The sequence below is a fragment of the Heloderma suspectum genome, chromosome 5, assembly GCF_057233095.1.
Source record: "Heloderma suspectum isolate Gila_16-S chromosome 5, 16-S_ref, whole genome shotgun sequence".
NCBI lineage: Eukaryota > Metazoa > Chordata > Lepidosauria > Squamata > Helodermatidae > Heloderma > Heloderma suspectum.
In genome coordinates, this window is record NC_139462.1 from 2,082,643 (window position 1) to 2,103,029 (window position 20,387).

Genomic DNA, 20,387 nt, shown 5'->3' on the forward strand with positions numbered 1-20,387 from the left:
AGAAACCCTGAGAACCCGTGGAATTTCAAATTGTTTCTTCTGCTGACTAGTCTACGACAGCTGCTCTCAAGGCAACTTAAATACAATTTTAAAAGCGCCAAGAACGGAAGGCTGGAGCTGGCCGAGGCCGAAGGGGCCCCGTCACCGCAGCCTCCCGAGCCTTCTGCGGCCAGCCGGATCCCTCCAGAAGGCCGAGGCTCGACACGAGCGCAGCAGCCCCTCCTCCCACGGCTACTCGGAGGCGCGTCCCCCTCGAGGCGGAGGTTTCCGCAAGGCTGAAGTTGGTCATCGGTTCCCCCTTCCGCAGCTGGATGACAGCGAGAAACGAAGCTCGGTCGAGGAACCGGCCTTCACGCGCTCCTGCGCCAGGGCTCGGCCTGCCCACGTCCCCTCTCCCTGGCCGGGGGCTCCCCCTTCCCGCCCCCAAGAGTGGCTTCTGGCGGTCCCCGCAGCGCGGGTGCCCCGGTGGCAGGGCCGATGGCGCACGGGCTGCCCTCTACGCAGCCTCGGCCCCTGCCGTCGGCTTTTTTTCCCGGCGGAAAAGCCCCAAGGGGTTAGCAGCCCCTCCTGGTGGGAAGGCCCCGGCGAGTTCGGTCGCCCTTCGCGGCTCGGGCGACCCGCGCCGTCCCGCGGTCAGCCGCCCGCCGGCCATCGCCTCTTGCAAGGGCGCGGCGACCGAGGCAGGCGACAGCCTCCTGGCCGCCTCGCTCGGGCCCGGCAGAGACGACTCGGCCCGCGACGCGGGGCGGAGGAGCGCCGCGACTGCGCCGCCGCCCCGCCCTGCAGCGCCCCGTCAGGCCGGGCCGCGTCTGGGCGGGGCTCTCGCGGGCCCCTCCTGGCCGCCGCGCTCACTTCCTCCGCCGCGCCGCCAGCAGCAGCAGCGAAGCAAGCGCCGCCCCGCGCCGCGCGCTCGGTCTGCTCGGCCGGCCTGGCTTCGGCGAGGCTCGGCCGGCGGGCGGGCAGGCAAGGCAGAGTCAGGGCCGGCGGCGCGCCACTCGCTCGGCCTCATGTCCGCCTCGGCCGCCCCAGCATGCTCTGGCGAGCCGCTACGGGGCGACCGCGACCGCGACCGCGCCCCCTTCCAGCTGGCAAGTACCCCGCGCCCGCCAGCTCAGCTCCCTCCGCAGAGGCGGGCCTGGTGCCCGGGGCGCCACGTGCTCCGCCGGGGAGCGGGGCGCAGGATGTGCCGTGGCCGCGGGGCGCCTCTTCCGTGCGCGGGACCCGCAGATTTCCGGGACCCCCGTCCCGGCGGCTCCCCGCGCCTCGACAGCCCCTGGCGGCGCGGCCGGCCCGGCCTCCCCTTGCAGGCTGCGTCCGAAGCCCTGGCAGGAGCCTCCGCGCCGTTGCCCCGAGGGGGCGGGCCGGGCCCGCGGCGGGGCGGCCCTTGCGCCTCGCGGCGGCCAGCTCCGAGCGGGGCTGCTGCGCCGCCCCCCGGGCCGAGCGAGCAGGGCGGGAGGCGGCCCGCCGCCCCGAGGGTTCCCTGCTCGCGCCCGGGGGCGTAGCTCTCGCTCCAGGCAAGAGGCGGGCCCGCACGAGCGCCTCGGGCTCGCCTCTCGGGGCGCCCTCGGGCGCCAACCTGCCCGGCCTTGGGAGATGAGGAGGGGCTGCGCCTGGGCATCGGGGGGCGGGCGGGCTTAGAGGAGGCGTGGGCCGCCCCTCAGCGGAGCGGGCTGGGCAGCATGCAGCCCCGCGGTGAAGCACCCGCGTGAAGGGCCTCGCAGGCAAGCAGCAGCGCAGGACGAGGGCTGGGCGACAACGCAGAAGCTCAGCAAAGCAGAAGCAGCTCTCGCGCGTTCCCCCCGGGGCCCAGCAGATGCGGCCCCCCCCGGGGCCCAGGCGCCACGACCTCTTGATTCGGCCTGGATGTTGATGCCATCTCCCACCCGCGCCCTTCCTCCCTCTGGGCTTAGCTGCGGGAGGGGGGGAGCTTTCCTAGCAACAGTGTGTTGCGGTGAGCTGTCCCTGTTGTGGTGCAAAGGATGTGGGGTGGCAGGGCCTTGGATGGGTAATTAAGACCCACTAGCTGTACGAAAGATATATGTGATACGCTCAGGCACACGATCAGTGCAGCTGCCTGCCTTTTTGGACTCTCTCTGGGGGCTGTAGAAACCGCCATGATGAGCGCTGTGCTTCAGAATGTGCCGCTGCAGCCAACACGAGAGGTTTCAAGCCTGGGCAAATACAAACGCCTCTGCCTGGTGCCGAGAGCTCCCTGGAGTCAGTGCCAGGTGGGCCTCCCTGGGGAGGGCATCCCGTGAACAGGCTCCTCTTCAGTTGCCAACTCCTAGCTTCAGAGGGCGGGTGCAGGATCTGGACAAGGCAAGGTGGTCTCCTGCTCAGGAGCTCGCAGGCCAAGATGCTGCCCCAGGCTGCCTTCTGTGTGATGGATGGCCACAACTGGGCCTTTCTGGCCTGAGTTCTGCCCTGGATGCACTGGAATCAGGCTCAGTCTTAGAACCTGTGTTTAGTGCCAGGGAGCACCCCTCATGCATGCTGAATGATAATAAGTAGAGGTGCCTTTAAACATGTGCAGAGGGCCTTCCCATTATGCCAAAGAGGCTGCTGTTGGTAGGTCCTGCACACGTTTTAATTAATGTGTTCATTTGAAATTATTTTTAAGCCGATTTGAAGCACAGAACATTCTCGTGGTGGCACCTGGGATCATGGGGAGGGGGGGGGCGTCTAGGCAGCTTTCCTGGTAGGCGCTGACGCCGGTGGCACCTGGGATCATGCGGAAAGGGGGGGCGTCTAGGCAGCTTTCCTGGTAGGCGCTGACGCGCACCTGTCCTGGCATCTTCTCCCCCGCGGCCACACAGGCGGTGGGCCAGGCAGGCTACGAGGATGAAGAGCTGGCAGAGGAGCCGATGGACGGAGGGGACGGGCCCCGGGCCTGGACGCCGCAGGAGAAGGCGCTGCATGAGGCACGGCTGAAGGCCAAGGCCAAGCGGAGGCTGCGGCGCACGTCGTCCCGTGACTCCAGCCGGGAGTCCTTCTCAGAAGGGGGGGAGCTGAGCCCCGATCCCAGCAGCCCCAAGGGCAAGAGCCACGACCGCAGATCCCGCATGGGCAAGGGCCGTGGCCTGCCCAAGAAAGGTACCTCTGCCGCGGCAGCTGCACCAGCCCCAGCCTCCACCCCTGCCACCTGGACTGCCCCCCCAGCCCAGAGCAATGCTGTGGGGATGGCGGGCTGCTGACGTGCTCTCTCCCCGCAGGTGGTGCGGGGGGCAAAGGCGTGTGGGGAGCGCCCGGTGTCGTCTATAGCTACCAGGAGCCTGACTCCCGGGATCCCAACTACGACGAGGCCGCTCAGGTACCCTGGGGGCTGCGGGAGCTGGAGCTGGCCCCTCCCAAGCAGTTCCCTGGCGCCCGCCCGTATTTCACTGCTCCCTCCCCGTGGTGGCTCTCCTGCAGTCCCTTTTAGCCAAAGCAGAGTGGGGGGACCTCCAAAGGTGGAGTTCGGTGCTCCTTGTTGGCGTGCAGGCAAAACTGCGGGCCAAAGCCCTTCAGAGCCGTTTGGTGTCGCTTCGTTGGGGAGGCTGCTGGGGCTGCGGCGGAAGGCCTCGTGGGCCTCCCGCTACCGCTCCGGCACTGAGCGGGGGACAGCCAGGCCAGCAGAGGCAACGTGGCAGGGGGTTCTTGCTCCCTCGCCATGGGAAGGGGCAGGTGTCCCCACCTGCTGGAGGGGATAGCCGAGGACTGCCCCCCCGCCATGTCTCCAGCTTCCCTTGGCTCCCAAGGCACGGCAGCCATGGGGCATCTGGGGAGGAAGTGGGCCCTGGTAGGTAGGCAGCATTTCAGAGCTAGAGGCAGCCAGGAGATGGAGGGTTCCCCCAGAGTGGAGTTGGGCACCCTGAAGCTGAGCTTGGCAAGGACGAAACAAGTGGGTGCCAGAGAGAGCTGGCTGCTGCCCTCCTGCTCTAGCCCTGGCCCCGAGCCCCAAACCCTGGGCTTCCTGTCAAGCCCTCCACCCCTGCTCTTGCAAATGATTCTTTGGAACATGTGTGGGTTTGGCCCAGGGTGGAGGACCTGGCCCAGTCGCGCTCCCTGCTTCTCACTGCCCTTCTCCTTGCGGGCGCTATGGTCCCAGTTGGCCCTGGAGGGTCTCCTGGGTGGCGGAGCCTGTTTCTGGGGAAAGAAGGGCGGGCACGGCCAGGGCACGGGAGGGAGGGGCTTGGCGGGGCTTGGTGCGCCTCTGCTCCAGCTCCCTGGACTCTCTCTAGGGCGACACGGTCTATGCCACGGTGGTGCCCGAGCTGGAGGAAGCGGAGCTGGAGAAGACTGTGCAGCCCATGGTGCTGGAGTACTTTGAGCACGGAGACACCCTGGAGGTTGTGGTGAGTGCATGGGGAGGGGGCTCGTGGGGGGGGCAAAGGAAGGGAGGAGCCCGGGAGCAGGTTTTGCCAGTCTCTGCAAAGGAGGGCCCCAAGGGGGTCTGCAGGAAGGAGCAAGGGGGTGCGGCCCCCCTGCCTTAATCTCCAGATTCCCAGTTTTCCGTTTTTGACAAAAAGCAAGTCTCCACTCCTTGTAGAGCCCGGATGGGAAGCAAAATGTGCAGTCACTTTTCTGCCTGTCTGTCTTGTGAGAAACTAGCCTGCTCCTGCCTTTCAGTGTTTTTAGCCAATGAATGAAGTTGGAGCAATGATCAACACACCCACTATCTGGGTGTGTTAAGCCTTTTGGGGGTCTTCCCTGTTAGGAAGTAGTGGCAATCTCAGAAAAACAACTTTGAAATCGGGAGTTTAGTGCAGCTGAGTTTGTGCTGTGTCTACCCAAAAATAAAAACTAACAGCGAGACAGGAGTTCATGTTCTTTCTAATTCATCTTGTTAATATATTTTTTCTGAGTTTATAAACATAAAAAATACCTTGACAATATGTGCAGATAAAGGTAATCGTTATTACACCCATATTTCAGAAGGTAGGGCTGTGACTGAGAAAGTGTGGATTACACCAACCCTGCAAAGTAGCCTAGTATTTTTCCCGTGGGGTGGGGATGGAGTTGTTAGAGTAGCGTAAGACAACTCTGCAGTGTAATCCAGTGTTGTTATCCAGTCTTCTGGTGTGTTGGTGTTTTAGGGAAATGCAGATGGGGCTGTGAAGTTGATTGTAGCAGCAGTGCAATTTTTTTAAGGGCCAGAGGGGTGGTTGTGATGTTTATAGCTTTAAGAGAACCTACTACGTTTAGCTCTTGCAGGAGGCCCGGGTGGAGCTTCTCCCCACATCTGTTTTAGTGCAGGCCTTGGAGCTGAGACAACGTGCCATGCAACTCCTCAGAAGTTAGTGTTTCTCATGTATTGTAGTAATACATAACCTTGTTGCAAAGGTACCTGAATCTATTGAGCATTGCCTTAAAGCAGAGTGTAGGAGTGGACTGCAAGCTGCACAGTATTAACCACACCTTTGAAAGGAGTCAGGAAAAGAATTGAGGGTTTCATCTGTGGGTGGAAAAAGGTTGTTCAGACACCAGGTCTACTGGTTGAGAAACAACAGAGAGGTAGACCTGGTATACCTATTTCTCAGAGGCCAGGTCTCCCTGTCTTCGTAGACATGGTGCCCAGGCCTTATCGCTGCTCAGTCACCAGATCTACCAGAAATGGGAGCCCTGTTCTCTAATGCTATCAGGGCTTTTTAAAAATGTGCAACCATACTCAACTTGTGCAGTTCCAGGGAAAAATGCAATTCCAAAAGAACATTGCTGGAGTTCAAAATTCAAAAGTTGTATTGTTAGCTGGTATAGAAAGTGCTGATAACAGTGTGACAAGTAGAGCGAGAGTCAAGGCTGCCTTAGAACCCTAAACCCTGATCGAGCACACCCATTTCGCCTCCCGCTGCTAAAGACACTCCCCACAGACTCTATAGAGCTGCCTTCCCCAAACTGGTGCCCTCCAGATGTCTTGGACTTCAATTTCCATCAGCCCCAGCCAGCATGGCCAGTGGTCAGGGATACTGGGAGTTGTAGTTCAAAACACCTGGAGGGCACCAGGGTGGGGAAGGCTGCTCTAGAGAGTGTTCACCAGTGTTTCCAAGATGAAGGAAATTATTCCAAGCAAGTCATGTGAAATTATCAATGTGATGATAAGAACAGCGATGCCATAAAATATCTGATAGGATATTCGTAAGACAGCTGTACTGTGTTTGTGCATTTGGGTGTTTTCCTCTTATTCGTAGGTGCGTTTTTAATCGTTCACTCCAAATAAAGTTTTATTGGAGATCATGATGCTTCCTGAATATAACACTGTTCTGCATTGGTGCTGTTCGATTTATAGGTTCTTCTTCTACTCTGTGTGGGCTTTTAAATGTCATGGAACGTGACACTAAGCAACAAAGTGCACACAGAAGAAAGTGCACAGGTGTGTTGTAGTGGCGCATGGTATGTGTGCGAATTACACTCACAGATTGCTGTGCCTCCCCCCCCCCCCCCCCGGAAAAATTCCTGCTGACGCCCATGGAAAGTTTCTGAGTGCCACTCAAACACTGGGGTTCTTTTGTCTTGCGAGTAAATAACCTCAGGCAAGCAGGCTGATGCAGTACAGGTGTGGGGGTTAAGAGGTGAATGGCTCCAGGGACTTGGTACCTTTGTTCAGATAGCTTCCTTCTGGGGAGAAATCAAATGCTGGAGCCAGCAGTTCTTTTCAGGGGCTCTGGCTGGGCAGCAGCGTGGGCAGGGGCTCCTTCAAGGTTGTCTCCCAACTGCTGCTGCCTCCTGGTGTTTCTCCCACCCCACCCCTGCCTATGCCTTGCCCTCCCTAGGAGTCTTGGGCTTGCTTGCAAGGGAAGCAAGAGGGGCCCCTGCTCGAGGACATGACCCACGGCCAGGGAAATGTGACCCAGACTGGTACCTGCTTGCACTGTCCTGGGCTCGCCGACCCTCAGGCAGTGTGCATTTCTGCAGCAGGGAAACAGTGGGAGGGGTGATTCAGCCCTGTAGTTCTGTAAGAAGCAGGATCTTGCACTTTTTAAGCATAGGCTTAATGTGGCATGCCGTTTGCCCCTAGCTCCTGCTCTATGGACTCCTTACCGTACAGCTCTCGAGCTTTGCTTCAAGTGGGTGTAACTAGAACTCAGTCTAGTTACCAGAGGTGCTCAAACGCGTACCCTGGATTTTAGGAAAGCTGATTTTCATAAACTCAGAACAATGATCAGCAAGGTCCCATGGCAAGCGATGCTAGCGAGAAAAGGAGTCCAAGATGGGTGGGAGCTTTTAAAAAAGGAAATTCTCAAGGCACAATCACAAGCAATTCCAACAAGAAGAAAAGGTGGAAGACAACAGAAGAAGCCAATGTGGCTTCACAAAAAGCTTAGGGATGACCTGAAAACAAAAAAGGACACATATAGGAAGTGGAAAGAAGGCCAAGTAACAAAGGAAGAGTACAGGCAGGTAGCACAGAATTGCAGGGATGGCGTCAGGAAGGCTAAAGCTGAGAATGAGCTGAGGTTAGCAAGGGGTGTTAAAAACAACAAAAAGGCTTTCTTCAGCTACGTGCATAGTAAAAGGCAGAGGAAAGAAGTGGTGGTTCAGCTATTAAATAAGGATGGCAAAATGATAACAGATGACAAAGAAAAGGCAGAGGTGCTCAATTCCTACTTTGGCTCAGTCTTCTCCCAAAAGAGGGTCTATGACCCCCTTGGCAAAGGTGAAGTACAGGCTGAAGGGGCAGGAGTGCAGCTTGAGATCGACAGGCATATGGTCAAGGAACACCTAATGACTTTGAATGAGTTAAAATCTCCAGGGCCAGATGAACTGCATCCTGAAGTAAGAAAGGAACTGGCAGAAGAACTCTCAGAACCGCTGTCTATTCTCTTTGAGAAATCATGGAGGACGGGGGAAGTGCCAGATGACTGGAGGAGGGCTAACGTTGTCCCTATCTTCAAAAAGGGTAAAAAGGAGGAACCTGGGAACTATAGACCAGTCAGTCTGACATCAATCCCTGGGAAAATTCTGGAGTGATGATAAAGGAATCCATCTGGAAGCACCTTGACAACAATGCCGTGATTACTCAAAGCCAACATGGATTTGTCAAAAACAAGTCCTGCCAGACACATCTGATCTCATTTTTTGATCAAGTAACCTCCCTTGTAGACCGTGGGAATGCTCTAGACATCATATACCTCGACTTCAGCAAAGCTTTCGACAAGTGCCCCATGATCTCCTGATGAGCAAACTAGCTCGAAGTGGGCTAGATGAAAGAAGGATCCGGTGGATCCACAGTTGGCTACAGAATTGGACTCAAAGAGTGCTTATCAATGGGACCTTCTCAAACTGGGGAGAGGTAACGAGTGGGGTACCGCAGGGCTCGGTCCTGGGCCCAGTGCTCTTCAACATTTGTATTAATGACTTGGAGGAGGAGGTGCAGGGAATGCTGATCAGATTTGCAGATGACACCAAATTGGGCGGGATAGCTAATACTTTGGAAGACAGAAACAAAATTCAAAGTAATCTGGATAGACTGGAGTGCTGGGCAGAAAACAACAGAATGACATTGAATAGGGATAAATGCCAAGTTCTGCACCTAGGAAAAAGAAACCAAATGCACAGTTACAAGATGGGGGATACGTGGCTCAACCACACTACAAGCGAGAAGGATCTTGGAATTGTCGATCACAAGCTGAATATGAGCCAACAATATGATGTGGCTGCAAAAAAGGCAAATGCTCTTTTGGGCTGCATTCATAGAAGCATATCTCCCAAATCCCGGGAAGTACTAGTTCCCCTCTACTCAGCACTGGTTAGGCCTCATCTGGAGTACTGTGTCCAGTTCTGGGCACCACACTTTAAGAAGGATGCAGACAAACTGGAGAGGGTTCAGAGGAGGGCAACAAAGATGATCAGGGGACTGGAAACAAAGCCCTATGAAGAGAGACTGAAAGAACTGGGCATGTTTAGCCTTGAGAAGAGGAGACTGAGGGGAGATATGATAGCACTCTTCAAGTCCTTGAAAGGTTGTCACAGGGAAGAAGGCCAGGATCTCTTCTTGAACATCCCAGAGTGCAGGACATGGAATGAAGTGACAGGAAGCCAGATTCCGGCTGAACATCAGGAAAAACTTCCTGTTAGAGCAATACGACAATGGAACCAATGACCTGGGGAGGTGGTGGGCTCTCCCACACTGGAGGCCTTCAAGGCGAGGCTGGACAGCCATCTGTCGGGGATGCTCTGACTTGGATTCCTGCACTGAGCAGGGGGTTGGACTCGATGGCCTTGTAGGCCCCTTCCAACCCTACTATTCTATGATTCTTTATTTCAGGAAACTAAAGCCAAAGCATCACAAAATTTTTTTTATTGTTTTGGGGGGTTAGCCCCATTGGAGCTGATTTTTTTAAGTACAGTTTTTTAGTAATTCCTTGTAGCCTTTCACCAGAATCAAATGGGCACTCGTTTGCGGATCTTTGGTGTGATGCCTCTGTGGGCCATTCAGAGATACAAGGAAAAAACATGTCTCTCTCCGTAAATTCATTTCCCTTCTTTCTCACCCACCTTTTTTCTCACTCAGATGGCCCTTCCCTTCCTGTCTCCATTGTAGAAATTGCAATGATTAGTTCCATGGGACTAGGCCCCGTGGTCTTTTTTGGCTCATGGGTCTCTGTAAAGCATCATGTCTGTGGATGATGCTGTATTGGCCAACAGGAGGAATAATAATAATAATATAGTGATGATGTCAAAGGTCAACACACCACAAGTTTGTTTTAGTAATTAGAGATTGTTTGTTAGTGAGCAGTTCGTAATTCTTTTTTCAGCATTATCCTGAAGCTGAGGCACAAGTGAAATACAAAGGAACTGGGACATTTCGGAGTTAGATAAAACACCTTAGCAAGTTCCTGTCTATACTGCTTAGGAGAAAATAGGGCAGCAAACAGGGAGACCTGCCCCAGGGGCATGCAGGCACATCTGACACACCCTTCTGTCCAGCCCCACAGACCCAATGATGTCTAGGAAGGCCTCCCTCTGGGCCTCCCATCAAGGAACAAGTGGGTGGGAATGCTGGAGTGAGCGTCAGTAGAGAAGAGAGTCCCTGCTTGGGACCAGAAGCAGCCCCCTCTGAGCCCGGGTGGTCTCTCTCTTTCTCTCTGGCAGGAGCTGCTTCGCGATCTGAACCTGGGCAGCCACAAAGCTGCAGTGTCATCTTTGGCGGTGGCCCTGTCTCTGGAGGGCAAGGCCAGCCATCGGGAGCTGACGTCACGCCTGCTCTCAGACCTCGTGGGGAAGGTGCTGAGCTCCGAAGACATCGCCTCAGCCTTCGATGGGATGCTGCGCGACCTCCCAGATCTCATCCTGGACACACCAGAGGCGCCGCAGGTTGGGCAGGCCCAGTTGGGGGTGGGGGCATTGAGCGGTGTGTGCCCTGTGGAGCCTGACCCATCCCGTCTGTCTGTGCAGATGCTGGGCCAGTTCATCGCCCGGGCTGTGGCTGACCATGCGCTGCCCCTTGACTTCCTCGAGCGCTACAAGGGGCGCGTCGACTGTGAGCATGCGCGGTGAGAGCCAATCTCCGCCCAAGCGGCACTCACTCCCGCCTGTCCCATGGATTTGCTGCGTTGCCAGGGCGGCCCAGGCCTTGCCGGGGGGGGTGGTGGCATCCCCGGGCAGGAGGGAAGTGTCTCTGTGTGCGATGCTGTTGCCCTGGCTCCCCTGCCTGGCCCGGCCCTCTGCTAAGCCTCTCTGACTCTCAGCCCATCCCTGCAGGGCTGCCCTGGATCGTGCCGCTGTCCTGCTGCGTATCAAGCGAGACGTCAACCGACTGGACAATGTGTGGGGAGTGGGCGGCGGCCAGAGGCCTGTCAAGCATCTGATCAAGGAGGTGAAGTGCGGGGCTGGCGTGCGCTGTCCTCCTGCCTGTCCTGGGGGTGCTTCTGTGCCATTGGTCACAAGTGGGTGGGTTGGGTTGGTGTGACACAGCACTGCCATTCAGAGCCTGATTTGAGCCAGGTTCCATCAATGGTTAACTCTGAAACCTGCTTTCAGTGCCAGGGCCCTTCCAAGGAAAATAACGAGAAGAGTGCATCTGAGCATGTGCTGAGCCCCACTCTGTTACACGGTGGGCATGGGGACTTCATGGGAGCCCCAAAGAGCCACCATGGACATCCCAACGGAATACAAGTCCCAGAAGAGCTCGGCCCTTAAACAGCGTGCTAGCTGGAGGGGCCCGGAGTTCTCCCCTCTCTGGGGCTGGGGCTTGACTCCTGTTCTGTCTGGCTGAAGGTCTCCCACTTGGTGGCAGTCACGGAGCAGGTCTCGATGATTGTCTTCCGCTGGACCAGTGTGAAACAATGCATAAGAAGAAACCAGTCTAAGCAGCAAGGTTGGGAGTGGGTGGGTGTTGAGATGCCTGAACTACCTTGAATGCTCCAGGTGAAATGCAGTGCCCAGGCCAATGCATTCATGGCCATCTCGAAAGGATGAGGCCTAAGCGGTGCAGTGCCCTTAAGGTGACCTGATTGCATTGAGCTTTCTGAGCGATGCCTCAGGATCGTCTTTGGCTTTGAGAAGACGGGCAGGACGCTCTCGGTGTGCCTGGCGCTACCTGGGCATCCTACCTGTCTCTCTCCTGCTGCCCTCTCTGCAGATGAACCTCTTGCTCCGGGAATACCTGCTCTCAGGTGAGGTGTCCGAGGCAGAGCGCTGCCTGCGCCAACTCGAGGTGCCCCACTTCCACCACGAGCTCATCTATGAGGTAGAGAGATGCCTCAGCCAGGTCTCCGGGGCGGTGGAGTGGGGGGCTGTGCTCTCGCCTGTGGAAAGGCAGCACTGACTGGAGATCCAGGGATGACCCCCCACGGATTGGTGCCTCACTGGGGGCCTCCCAGCCTCTCGTTCTGCTCCCCTCTTTGTGCCCTCTGGCAGGGCCTTGAAGGCTTCTTAGCCAATAGGCTGCCCAGCTTTCGTGGCACACTCAAGGTGTGCTTTTTCTCTCCCACCTCGTGCCAGGCCGTGGTGATGGTGCTGGAGTCCTCGGGGGACACGGCAGTCACCATGATGGTGAAACTGCTGAAGGTGCTGTGGGAGACGGGGCTGGTGACCCTGGACCAGATGAACCGGGTGAGGGCTTGGCTGTTCCTCGCAGCGAGACCAGGCACACGGCATGGATACTTGCAACCAAAAGATAGCAGCACGAGGCATGTCCGCAGAGCCCCAGGGGAGGCATCTGTGCTGCTCTGCGGTATCCCTCCTGCAATCCCTGGGGGGACTAATCCCAGCCAGGCCCTCCCCAAAGCCTGTGTTGACCTGTGCCCCCCCTTCCCCTCACCCAGGGCTTCCAGCGGGTCTACAATGAGCTCGGAGACATCAGCCTGGACGTGCCACTCGCCCACAGCTCGCTGGAGCGCCTAGTGGACCTCTGCTTTGAGGAGGGAGTTATCACCAAGCAACTGCGTGACACTTGCCCTGCCAGGTATAGCCAGGCGCCTCCTTTCTTGCCTCTGCAGTTAAAAGGGAGACCAAATGGCACTGTCGTTAGCCTTAGAAGGGGTGATGGGACGCTGGATTCCGCCAAAGGGTATGCATGCTCCCTTGCTCCTAGGACTGGTAGCATTCGCTCCAGGAAGCCACGGTTAACACGTTTACCAGAACAATTTTGAATAGCATTTTTCTGTAGACATTTTAATTCAAGATGGAGCTCCCTTTTTAGATCACTTATTTGGTCTCTCTGTTCCCTTATTTAGAGAGTTACTGCTTAGCTGTTCAGCGTACTTGTGAGGGTGAGAATGCCTGGAGTGTGTGTGGGGGAAATGTTTCGGGTTGCGGGGAGCTCAGGACTGGGGAAGATTCAAAGACTGTGTCAAGAGGAGGGAGTATTGCCACACTGTGTCACACCCTGACCCCCCCTCTCTTCTCAGGGGCCGGAAGCGCTTTGTCAGCGAGGGAGATGGCGGCCAAATTAAGCAGTAACTGGATGCTTCAACCCCCCCCCTCCCCCACCAGTGATGCCTCCAGCCCATTCGGCCCTGTCGACCTCAATGGAGAGGCCAGGAGTCCCTAAACCAGCACACCTAGCAAGTGGTGCTGGTCTGTCCTTGCTGGGTTAATCACACTTGCATCAGAACTGGGAAAGGGAGATGGAACGTGGGGGGGGGGGGGTCTGGCCGGGCCCTGCCCTCCTTCTCCAGCCTCACCAGCATCAATCACCACATGTATCTCAGGAAGCAAGCAGGGAGCAGAGTCTTGTGTCCTGGACCAGCTGGGATAGGAGCAGTGAGGGGCTCCAGCTGGGAGTTGCTCCTGGCCCTGCAGGGCTCCCATGGCCACTGGCTTCTTCCCAACATGTCCAACCCCTTCCTGCATCTCTCCTGCCCCCACCCCCGCCCCTTTCTCTGGTCTCAGCCCTAAAGTGTATCCAGCAGAATTTGAGGTGCTTAATTTGATGTGCTGATAGTTCTAAGGGCGGGCGGGGGGCAGCTTGAATAGGTTCTGCTGTATCCAGACCTGCCGTTCCCACAATCATGCCTTTGGGAGCCACAGGTGCTTAGAGCACATCTTGTTGAGAGCCGGCTGTGGCAGGACATTGGCTGGGGCAACCCTGGAGCTTTGCTGAGCAGAAAGCAGTCGCTGGGGTGGGGTGCCTTGCTGGGCAGAGGGAGGTGCCTCCTCCTTTAGGGGGAGACTGGGAGTGTCTCAGGGTATTGGGAAATAATTTCTCTGGACAAATCTAATAGCCATTAGCGAGGGCTGGCAGAGGGGGGCGGGTGGAGGGAGGGGGAATGGAAAGCAGGAGCTTGTAAGCAAGGCTGGGAGATGAGGGAGGGAAGAGATTCAGCCAAGCTATGTTATGTCCTTGAACGCGAAGGTGGTGAGAGATGAAAAAAATAAAGTAAGCTGTACCCAAAGGACACCGGTCTCGTCTCTTCCCAGAACGTCATTGTAAATAAACTGTGCAAAAGGCTTAGAGCACAGAATTGTGGTGACGGATGTGTTGATGCATAGAGATTGTACTTCCTGGATTACGCAATGTATGTGCTGCTTTGCCATCCCACATCCAACAATACGTTATGAACTGAGCTGTAGCATCTGCCTCAGAGCAGCCAGAGGGCAGAAGAGATGCTCGGAGGGAAGAGGCTGCCAGCGTTCCTGCCGGCTGGAGCGTTGGCTTCGTATAGAGCCCCCCCCGCCCCGAAAAGTGCCCTTGACCAGAGGCCTGTGGATGGAGGGGCGTGCCGGGCTCGGCCGCCACACGAGTTGACCGGGAGCGTGGAGGGCATCTCGGCCGCCTGGAGAAGGCTGTGCTGGCTGCCAGACTGTTTCTGGGCCCAACTCAAATGTGCCGATAACCTTTTAAAGCCCCCAAAGAAACAGGGCTGGCCTGCTTCTAGGGCAGCCGTCTCGGCACACGTGCCAAGCCCGGAGACCCCGATCGGAGGCCGTGCGGCGGGGCCCGGCCGCCTCTGCGGCGTGCCCCCCGGAATGTGCCTCTCCCCGCGGAGGCTCGGCTGGCCCCGGTCTTCCCAGCCAAGCCTCTGATTTGGTGCATGCGGACAGCAAGCTCCTGTCCCGAGGGCGCATCCTCACGGGCCAAGCCTGCTCCGCCCGGGCGGAAGAGGGCGGTCTCGGCAGCCTCGGGCGACCGGAGGCCTCGGAAGCTGCCCGCCCGAGCCAGGCGCCCGGGCCGCTCCTGGCGACGCTGGCCCGTAGCGGCAGCTCTCCGCGGTTCCGGCAGGTTTCTCCGGCCCTACCCGGAGACGTCGCCGGGATCGAGCCGGGGCCTGCGGCACGCAGAGCGACACGTGCCCGCGAGGGGGGCCGCGGGCGCGCCGTGGCACGGTGCAGGCGGGGCGGCGGGAGCCGCGTGCCAGCGCGGCGCGCCGGGGCGAGGCCTCCGCTCGCGACCGCTGCTCTGGGCTGCTCCTGGCCGGCGGCCGGCGGGGCTCCCGGCGCTGCTCTGGAGACCCGCTCGCGCCAGCCGCGCGACCCGGGCAAACGCAGCCTTCCCCGGGCTGCGCGAGGGCGCCTTCCGCCCCACGGCGCTGTCGGCGCGCGAGCCGCGCTCCGGGCCTCGCGCGCGGGCAGGGCTGCGGCTCCCTGCGTGCGTCGCGACGCAACCGCGACGGCTGAGCGGCGCGCGCGGGGCATGCCGGGAGATGTGGTTCGGGCGGGGCCTCTGAGCAGCGTGGAGCCCGCCGCTGGAGGGACACGTCCGGGCGGGGTGAGGAGGGGCGGTTGCCACGGCAGCCCCAGCTGGGAAGGCCTCCCTCGGCTGCTCGCGCCGGCCGCCCCCGCCGCGCCGCGCCCCCCCGGCGGCAGGGGGGCGTCCCCGGCTCGGGCGGGCAGCCAGGCCTCCCGCCCCCTCTGGCTGGGGGGCGGGGGCGCCCGCCCGGCTGTCTGCGGCTGCCGGCCTCGTGCGGCCCTTCGGCGAGCAGCTGGAGCGGAGCGGAGCGGGGCCTCACCCCTTGCTGCTTGTACTCCCGCAGGTGTGGACAGGCGGAATGGGCCGGGAGCGCAGGCGGAAGGCTCCCGAGGGGGGCCGGCCCCAGGAGAGGGGCCCCCGGGCTCCCGCGCGGAAGGAGCGCCAGGGCGCCAGCAGCAGCCGCAGGCGGGCGAGGCCGGGGCTGGGCCACCTCTGCACGCTGCTGGCCCTGGCCTCGGGCACGCTGGCCTGCGCGGCCTTCGCCTACAGCCTCTACGCCGGGTGGCGGCTGACGACCCGGGTCATCACGCTGCACCCGGCACCCCGCACCCTGGACCCCAACAGCAGCAGCCCTGCCGTCTCGCCCCACCTCTTCTGGGGCTCCTATCGACCCCAAGTCTACTTTGGCATGAAGACCCGCAGCCCCCAGTCGCCGGTCACAGGTGATGGCAGCACAGAGCTCTCGCCCCTGGCCTCTGCAGGGTCTTTGGCTTGGCCTGCTAACGGCCATCGCGGTGCGAGCGGGAGCAGGAGCCAGGTTGCCCTTGGGAGCAACCGTGTCCACAACATAGTAGCCCGCCCCACCCTGTGGGGGACAAGAAGCCACTCCATAGGCAAGGTGCTGAGAAGGGGAGTACTTCCCCCCCCTACATAGCTGTTGAGGAGTGATAGTGTGGGAAGGGGCCAAACATCCCTCAGCCTGACTCCTTGCTCAAAGGCTGGACCGGTTCTTCCCCCCACCCACATGTCCCAGTCCAGCACGCAAGAGCAGGTTGCTCACAGAGCAACCTCAAGCCAGGCCCTGCCACATGTGGAAGAGAGCAGAGCCCAGGGTGGCTGGCTAGCTTGGGCTTGGGCAAAACTGATCCTAGCTGTAACTGTAGCTATGTAATCAAATCCCCACTACAGACCTCTGTAGCGCAGGGGGAGGATCTCACCCCAGGCCTTTTCATAATTAGACCCTAATGCCGCAGGAAACGGGTGGGGAGTCGAGACTACAAAATTAAATGGGCTCTTCCTGATGCCAACACAAATGATGAATTAAAGCATCTCAAGAGACCCTTCATAACACTTATCCAATTCTGTCCTGAATCCAGATTTTTTAAAATAAAAAACTAGAAAAGAGCCACAAAATAATCTGTAGGTTTAAGCAGCCATCACAAGCAACAGAAATTAAGGGGAGAGAAAATTGGGGAGGTGGTGGGCTCTCCCACACTGGAGGCATTCAAGAAGAGTCTGGACAGCCACCTGTCAAGGATGCTCTGACTTGGATTCCTGCATTGAGCAGGGGGTTGGACTCGATGGTCTCATAGGCCCCTTCCAACCCTACTATTCTATGATTCTATGAAAAATACTTGGGCATTATAAAAAGCCCAGCAGAAAAGAACGGAGGAGAGCAAGGCAGTTAGCTGAGAAGGTTCTGTCCTCCTGTACAAAAGTTAGACAAGGAGCTTGGACTTGCAGGGACTTGATCCTGAGTCTTCTATAACCAAACTCAACCAAAGGTCACTTTGGGCTTTTATATACTACCATGGGACAGAAAGTCCAGAGTGGGGTGGAAGGGTTTTTCCTCTGCTTCCCCCACCACCTCCCTTGAGCCTGCCATTGCCCCCTCCCCAGCTGCAGGGTGGTCAGGGGTATGCAAAGGGTCCTCTTCCCTTGTGATTATCCTCCAACCTGCCTTTCATTGCAGGGGGAGTGGACCCACTCTGCACACGGCCAAGAGCCATTGCTTTCCTGTCTCTTGGTCTTTCTTCAGCGCAGCCAAGAAACAAAAGGCAGGGGCAGACTTGTGGATATGGGGATCTTTGGGACTATGGGCCTCTGCCTTTTGCGACTTCCCTACCTGCCCCTGTTCAGCTGCTGCTTTGCTCCCTGGTTGGTGCGGTGCAGCCTGAGTGTGTCACTCTGCATAAACAACTGGCGCGACCTCCCAGTGCTGCTCCCCCATTTCTGCTCTGTCTCCCTCCACAGGCTTGATGTGGATGCACCAGTTGGAGGGGGGTGTTCAGCTGCGCCACACCTGTGAGCAAAGCGATGGCCTCCCCCGCTATGGCTGGCTGCTTCATGACGGCATCCATTTTGGGGTGCAGGAGATTCAGGACGTGGGCCTCAGCCTGCAGACAGAGTTTGTGAAGCGCCCTGGGGGGCGGCACGGTGGAGACTGGAGCTGGAGGGTCACTGCTCGGCCCGAGGTGAGTGGTGAGGGAAGGGCCCCAGTTCACTTACGCAGAGGAGAGACCGGCCGCTCTGAAGTATTTTTCTCCTGTCCCCTTCTTACCTGCCATGGAACTTGAGGGTGGGGGGCTGTTCCCAGGGGGTCTCCTACCCAGCTGCAGACTTCAGTAAGCTGCAAGGTGGGCCTTTGGACTGTAGCCCAGGGGCCTATTTGCAAGTCATCCAGAGCGGGAAGGGCGTCAGCGTGTCATTGAGTTTAAGGGATGCCCTTCTCTTAGTTCCCAGTTCCAAATCATCGCAGCCCCATAGGACATGAGGAGAGTTGTCCTGTCTTTCCGACTCCAGAGCACTGGCGGGATTTCATTCTGCCTCTTAGATTTCTGACCCACAGACTTGGAGCGGGGTGGGGGTGGGGAGAGGGATGTTTTGACTTTGTTCTGCCAGGTGGGATGAACTCTTGTCATCTCTTTCTTGTGTTCAGAGGACTGGGCCCCAGCCCCCCTTCATCTCCCTGCTCTTCTACATGGCCACTGATGGGCAAGGGGCCCTGCAGCCTCAGGTGGAGAAGAGCCGGATGGTGTCTTTGACTGGCACGGCAGAGGAGCTGGGACACTTCACCATCACCTTCCAGCAGCCCACCACTGAGGCTGGCACGACACCTCTATATGCCAGGTACTCCGGGGCAGGAGCGCCCTTCGCTTCAGCCACTGCAAGTGCACAAGGAAGCAAGGCCGGCTGGATCTCCCACAGTGACTGATATTCTCTCTCTCTCTCTCTCTCTCCCCCCTGCCTCCCTCCCCCACCGCCCCCCCCAGTTACAACTACCTGCACGCGAAGGCCGAAGGGCTGCACCGCCTGAGCGATGTGGTGAAAGCCAGTCTGACCCCTCGCTTTTCCTATGCCCCACCAGGGGCCCCCAAGCGCCGCTACTTCGGAGTGGAGACCCACCGCGGCCCGCCAGGGGAGAGCGAGGCCAGCACCCAGCTCCTGGTTCACCAGGTGACGGTAGCCTTGCCCTGCCGCCTGGAGGTGCTCTTTGAGTCAGGCAGCGTGGCAGAGCGCCCAGAGCGGCTTGCGGGAGAGGCCCTGACGCAAGAGCTGAGCAGGCACGTGGCTGCCTTTGAGCGCCGCTTTGAGGAGACCTTTGGGCTCGCTGGCAAGGGCCACTCTCTGCAGGAACAGTACTTTGCCCGGGCCGCCCTCAGCAACCTGCTGGGCGGGATGGGCTACTTCCATGGGCACTCGCTGGTGCAGTCTCCACAGGCCGAGCTGCCGCAGCTCTACCCCAAGGGCCCGCTCTTCACGGCGGTGCCCTCCCGCTCCTTCTTTCCCCGGGGCTTCCTGTGGGATGAAGGCTTTCACCAGCTGTTGCTGGGCCGCTGGGACCCCGCCCTCAGCCGCGAGGCACTGGCCCATTGGCTTGACCTCATGAATGCTGAGGGATGGATCCCGCGGGAGCAGATACTGGGCGATGAGGCCCGCGCCAAGGTCCCGGCAGAGTTTGTTGTGCAGCACAGCAGCGCAGGGAACCCTCCGACCCTCTTCTTGGCACTACGGCAGCTGCTGGCCCAGGGCGTGCTGGAGGTGGGCTACCTGCGGCGCCTCTACCCTCGCTTACAGAGCTGGTACAGTTGGTACAACCACACGCAAGCTGGGCCACTGCCCTACACTTTCCGCTGGCGCGGCCGAGACCAGGACACCCAGCTGTTCCTCAACCCGAAGACCCTGACCTCCGGGCTGGACGACTACCCACGGGCCTCCCACCCCTCACCAGATGAGCGCCACCTGGACCTGCGCTGCTGGATGGCTGTGGCCTCCGCTGCCATGGTAGAGGTGGCCAAGCAGGTGGGAGAGCCAGCAGGAGAGTACCAGCACATGGCTGAGGTGCTGGCTGACAACCAGCTGCTGGATCAGCACCACTGGGCTGAGGCCTTGGGCACCTTTGCAGACTATGGGAACCACACCCAGGCTGTGGCCCTGGAGCGTGAGAGGCCTCGGCCCCCTCCCCCCGGCCAGCCCCTCCCCACCCCCCGCCTGCTGCGGGTGGTGCACCAGCCGCCAAAGCTGCAGTTTGTGGGGGGGGCCCTTGGCTATGTGAGCCTTTTCCCGCTGCTGCTGCAGCTCCTGCACCCTGACTCGCAGCGCCTGGGCAGCCTGCTGGTGGACATGCGCAACGAGAAACAGCTGTGGACGCCCTTTGGCTTGCGCTCCCTCTCCCGCACCAGCCCGTTCTACCTCAAACACAACACTGAGCATGACCCCCCCTACTGGAGGGGGCCCATCTGGATCAACATCAACTACCTGGCTGTGCGGGCGCTGCACCACTACAGCCAGCTGGAGGGGCCCTACCGCGAGCAGGCTGCTGCCCTGTACCAGGAGCTGCGGGCAAACGTCATTGGCAACGTCTTCCGGCAGTACCTGGAGAGTGGCTACATCTGGGAGCAGTACCACGATGGCACGGGCAGGGGCCAAGGCTGCTACCCCTTCACAGGCTGGTCAGCCCTGGTGGTGCTCATGATGGCTGAGGAATATTAGTGGCCAGGGGTGGCTGGTGCAGCTTGCACTCTTCCTGGCCCACTCCCATTTGCCAGGGCTCTGTGCCAAGGGTGCTTTGAGAGTGGCAAGCTGCCCCTGCCTGCTCTTGGTGGGCCCCACGCCCCTCCAGAATCTAGGCTGGAGCAATCTGGATTCAGAATCCCAACGAATGGGCCTTGGCTCTGCCTTCTCTCTCTCCCACGAACTCTGGGATTTGTCTTTTTAATTTTTTAGTGAAATAAAGCTGTGGAGCGGGAACTCTGCGTACTTTCTTCCATGTGGAAGCTTAGCAGCGGGAAGGACCCGAGGTGCTCAGCCACTGCCAGTCGCTCCTGCCTCTGAA

General features: G+C 58.9%; 2 protein-coding genes across 6 annotated transcripts; both read left to right on the forward strand.

Annotated features, from left to right (window-relative positions):
• The first annotated feature begins 855 nt into the window (after positions 1–855).
• Positions 856–13,820, forward strand: LOC146343489 (programmed cell death protein 4-like). 5 transcript variants are annotated; one of them, XR_014791917.1, is made up of 11 exons: positions 856–1,088; positions 2,817–3,093; positions 3,213–3,310; positions 4,221–4,334; positions 10,072–10,293; positions 10,375–10,472; positions 10,681–10,795; positions 11,561–11,668; positions 11,923–12,110; positions 12,246–12,385; positions 12,831–13,820. XR_014791917.1 is itself a non-coding variant. In XM_084855169.1 (11 exons), exons 1-11 carry the CDS (start codon positions 1,008–1,010, stop codon positions 12,880–12,882), a joined length of 1,416 nt encoding a protein of 471 aa, XP_084711295.1. In that variant the 5' UTR covers positions 856–1,007; the 3' UTR covers positions 12,883–13,820. The 5 variants fall into 5 exon arrangements, 4 of the variants coding, with proteins under 4 accessions (XP_084711295.1, XP_084711296.1, XP_084711297.1 ...); XM_084855169.1 differs by having other exon boundaries at positions 11,923–12,033; XM_084855172.1 differs by lacking the exon at positions 856–1,088 and adding an exon at positions 1,453–2,228 and having other exon boundaries at positions 11,923–12,033.
• Positions 13,821–15,067: 1,247 nt separating this feature from the next.
• On the forward strand, positions 15,068–20,302 carry MOGS (mannosyl-oligosaccharide glucosidase). Its single transcript, XM_084855168.1, has 5 exons — positions 15,068–15,130; positions 15,396–15,774; positions 17,306–17,526; positions 17,991–18,181; positions 18,325–20,302. The coding sequence occupies exons 2-5, from the start codon at positions 15,411–15,413 to the stop codon at positions 20,042–20,044; spliced, it is 2,496 nt and encodes an 831-aa protein (XP_084711294.1). The 5' UTR covers positions 15,068–15,130; positions 15,396–15,410; the 3' UTR covers positions 20,045–20,302.
• The last annotated feature ends 85 nt before the right edge of the window (positions 20,303–20,387 follow it).

Excerpts from the sequence above, each read along its gene's own strand:
- LOC146343489 (XM_084855172.1), top strand. The coding sequence starts at position 2,115 with ATGATGAGCGCTGTGCTTCAGAATGTGCCGCTGCAGCCAACACGAGAG. Across the intron at positions 10,796-11,560 it reads TCAAGCATCTGATCAAGGAG|ATGAACCTCTTGCTCCGGGA; the intron begins GTGAAGTGCGGG and ends CCCTCTCTGCAG. Across the intron at positions 11,669-11,922 it reads ACCACGAGCTCATCTATGAG|GCCGTGGTGATGGTGCTGGA; the intron begins GTAGAGAGATGC and ends ACCTCGTGCCAG.
- MOGS (XM_084855168.1), top strand. The coding sequence starts at position 15,411 with ATGGGCCGGGAGCGCAGGCGGAAGGCTCCCGAGGGGGGCCGGCCCCAG. Across the intron at positions 15,775-17,305 it reads CCCCCAGTCGCCGGTCACAG|GCTTGATGTGGATGCACCAG; the intron begins GTGATGGCAGCA and ends CTCCCTCCACAG. Across the intron at positions 17,527-17,990 it reads GGGTCACTGCTCGGCCCGAG|AGGACTGGGCCCCAGCCCCC; the intron begins GTGAGTGGTGAG and ends TCTTGTGTTCAG.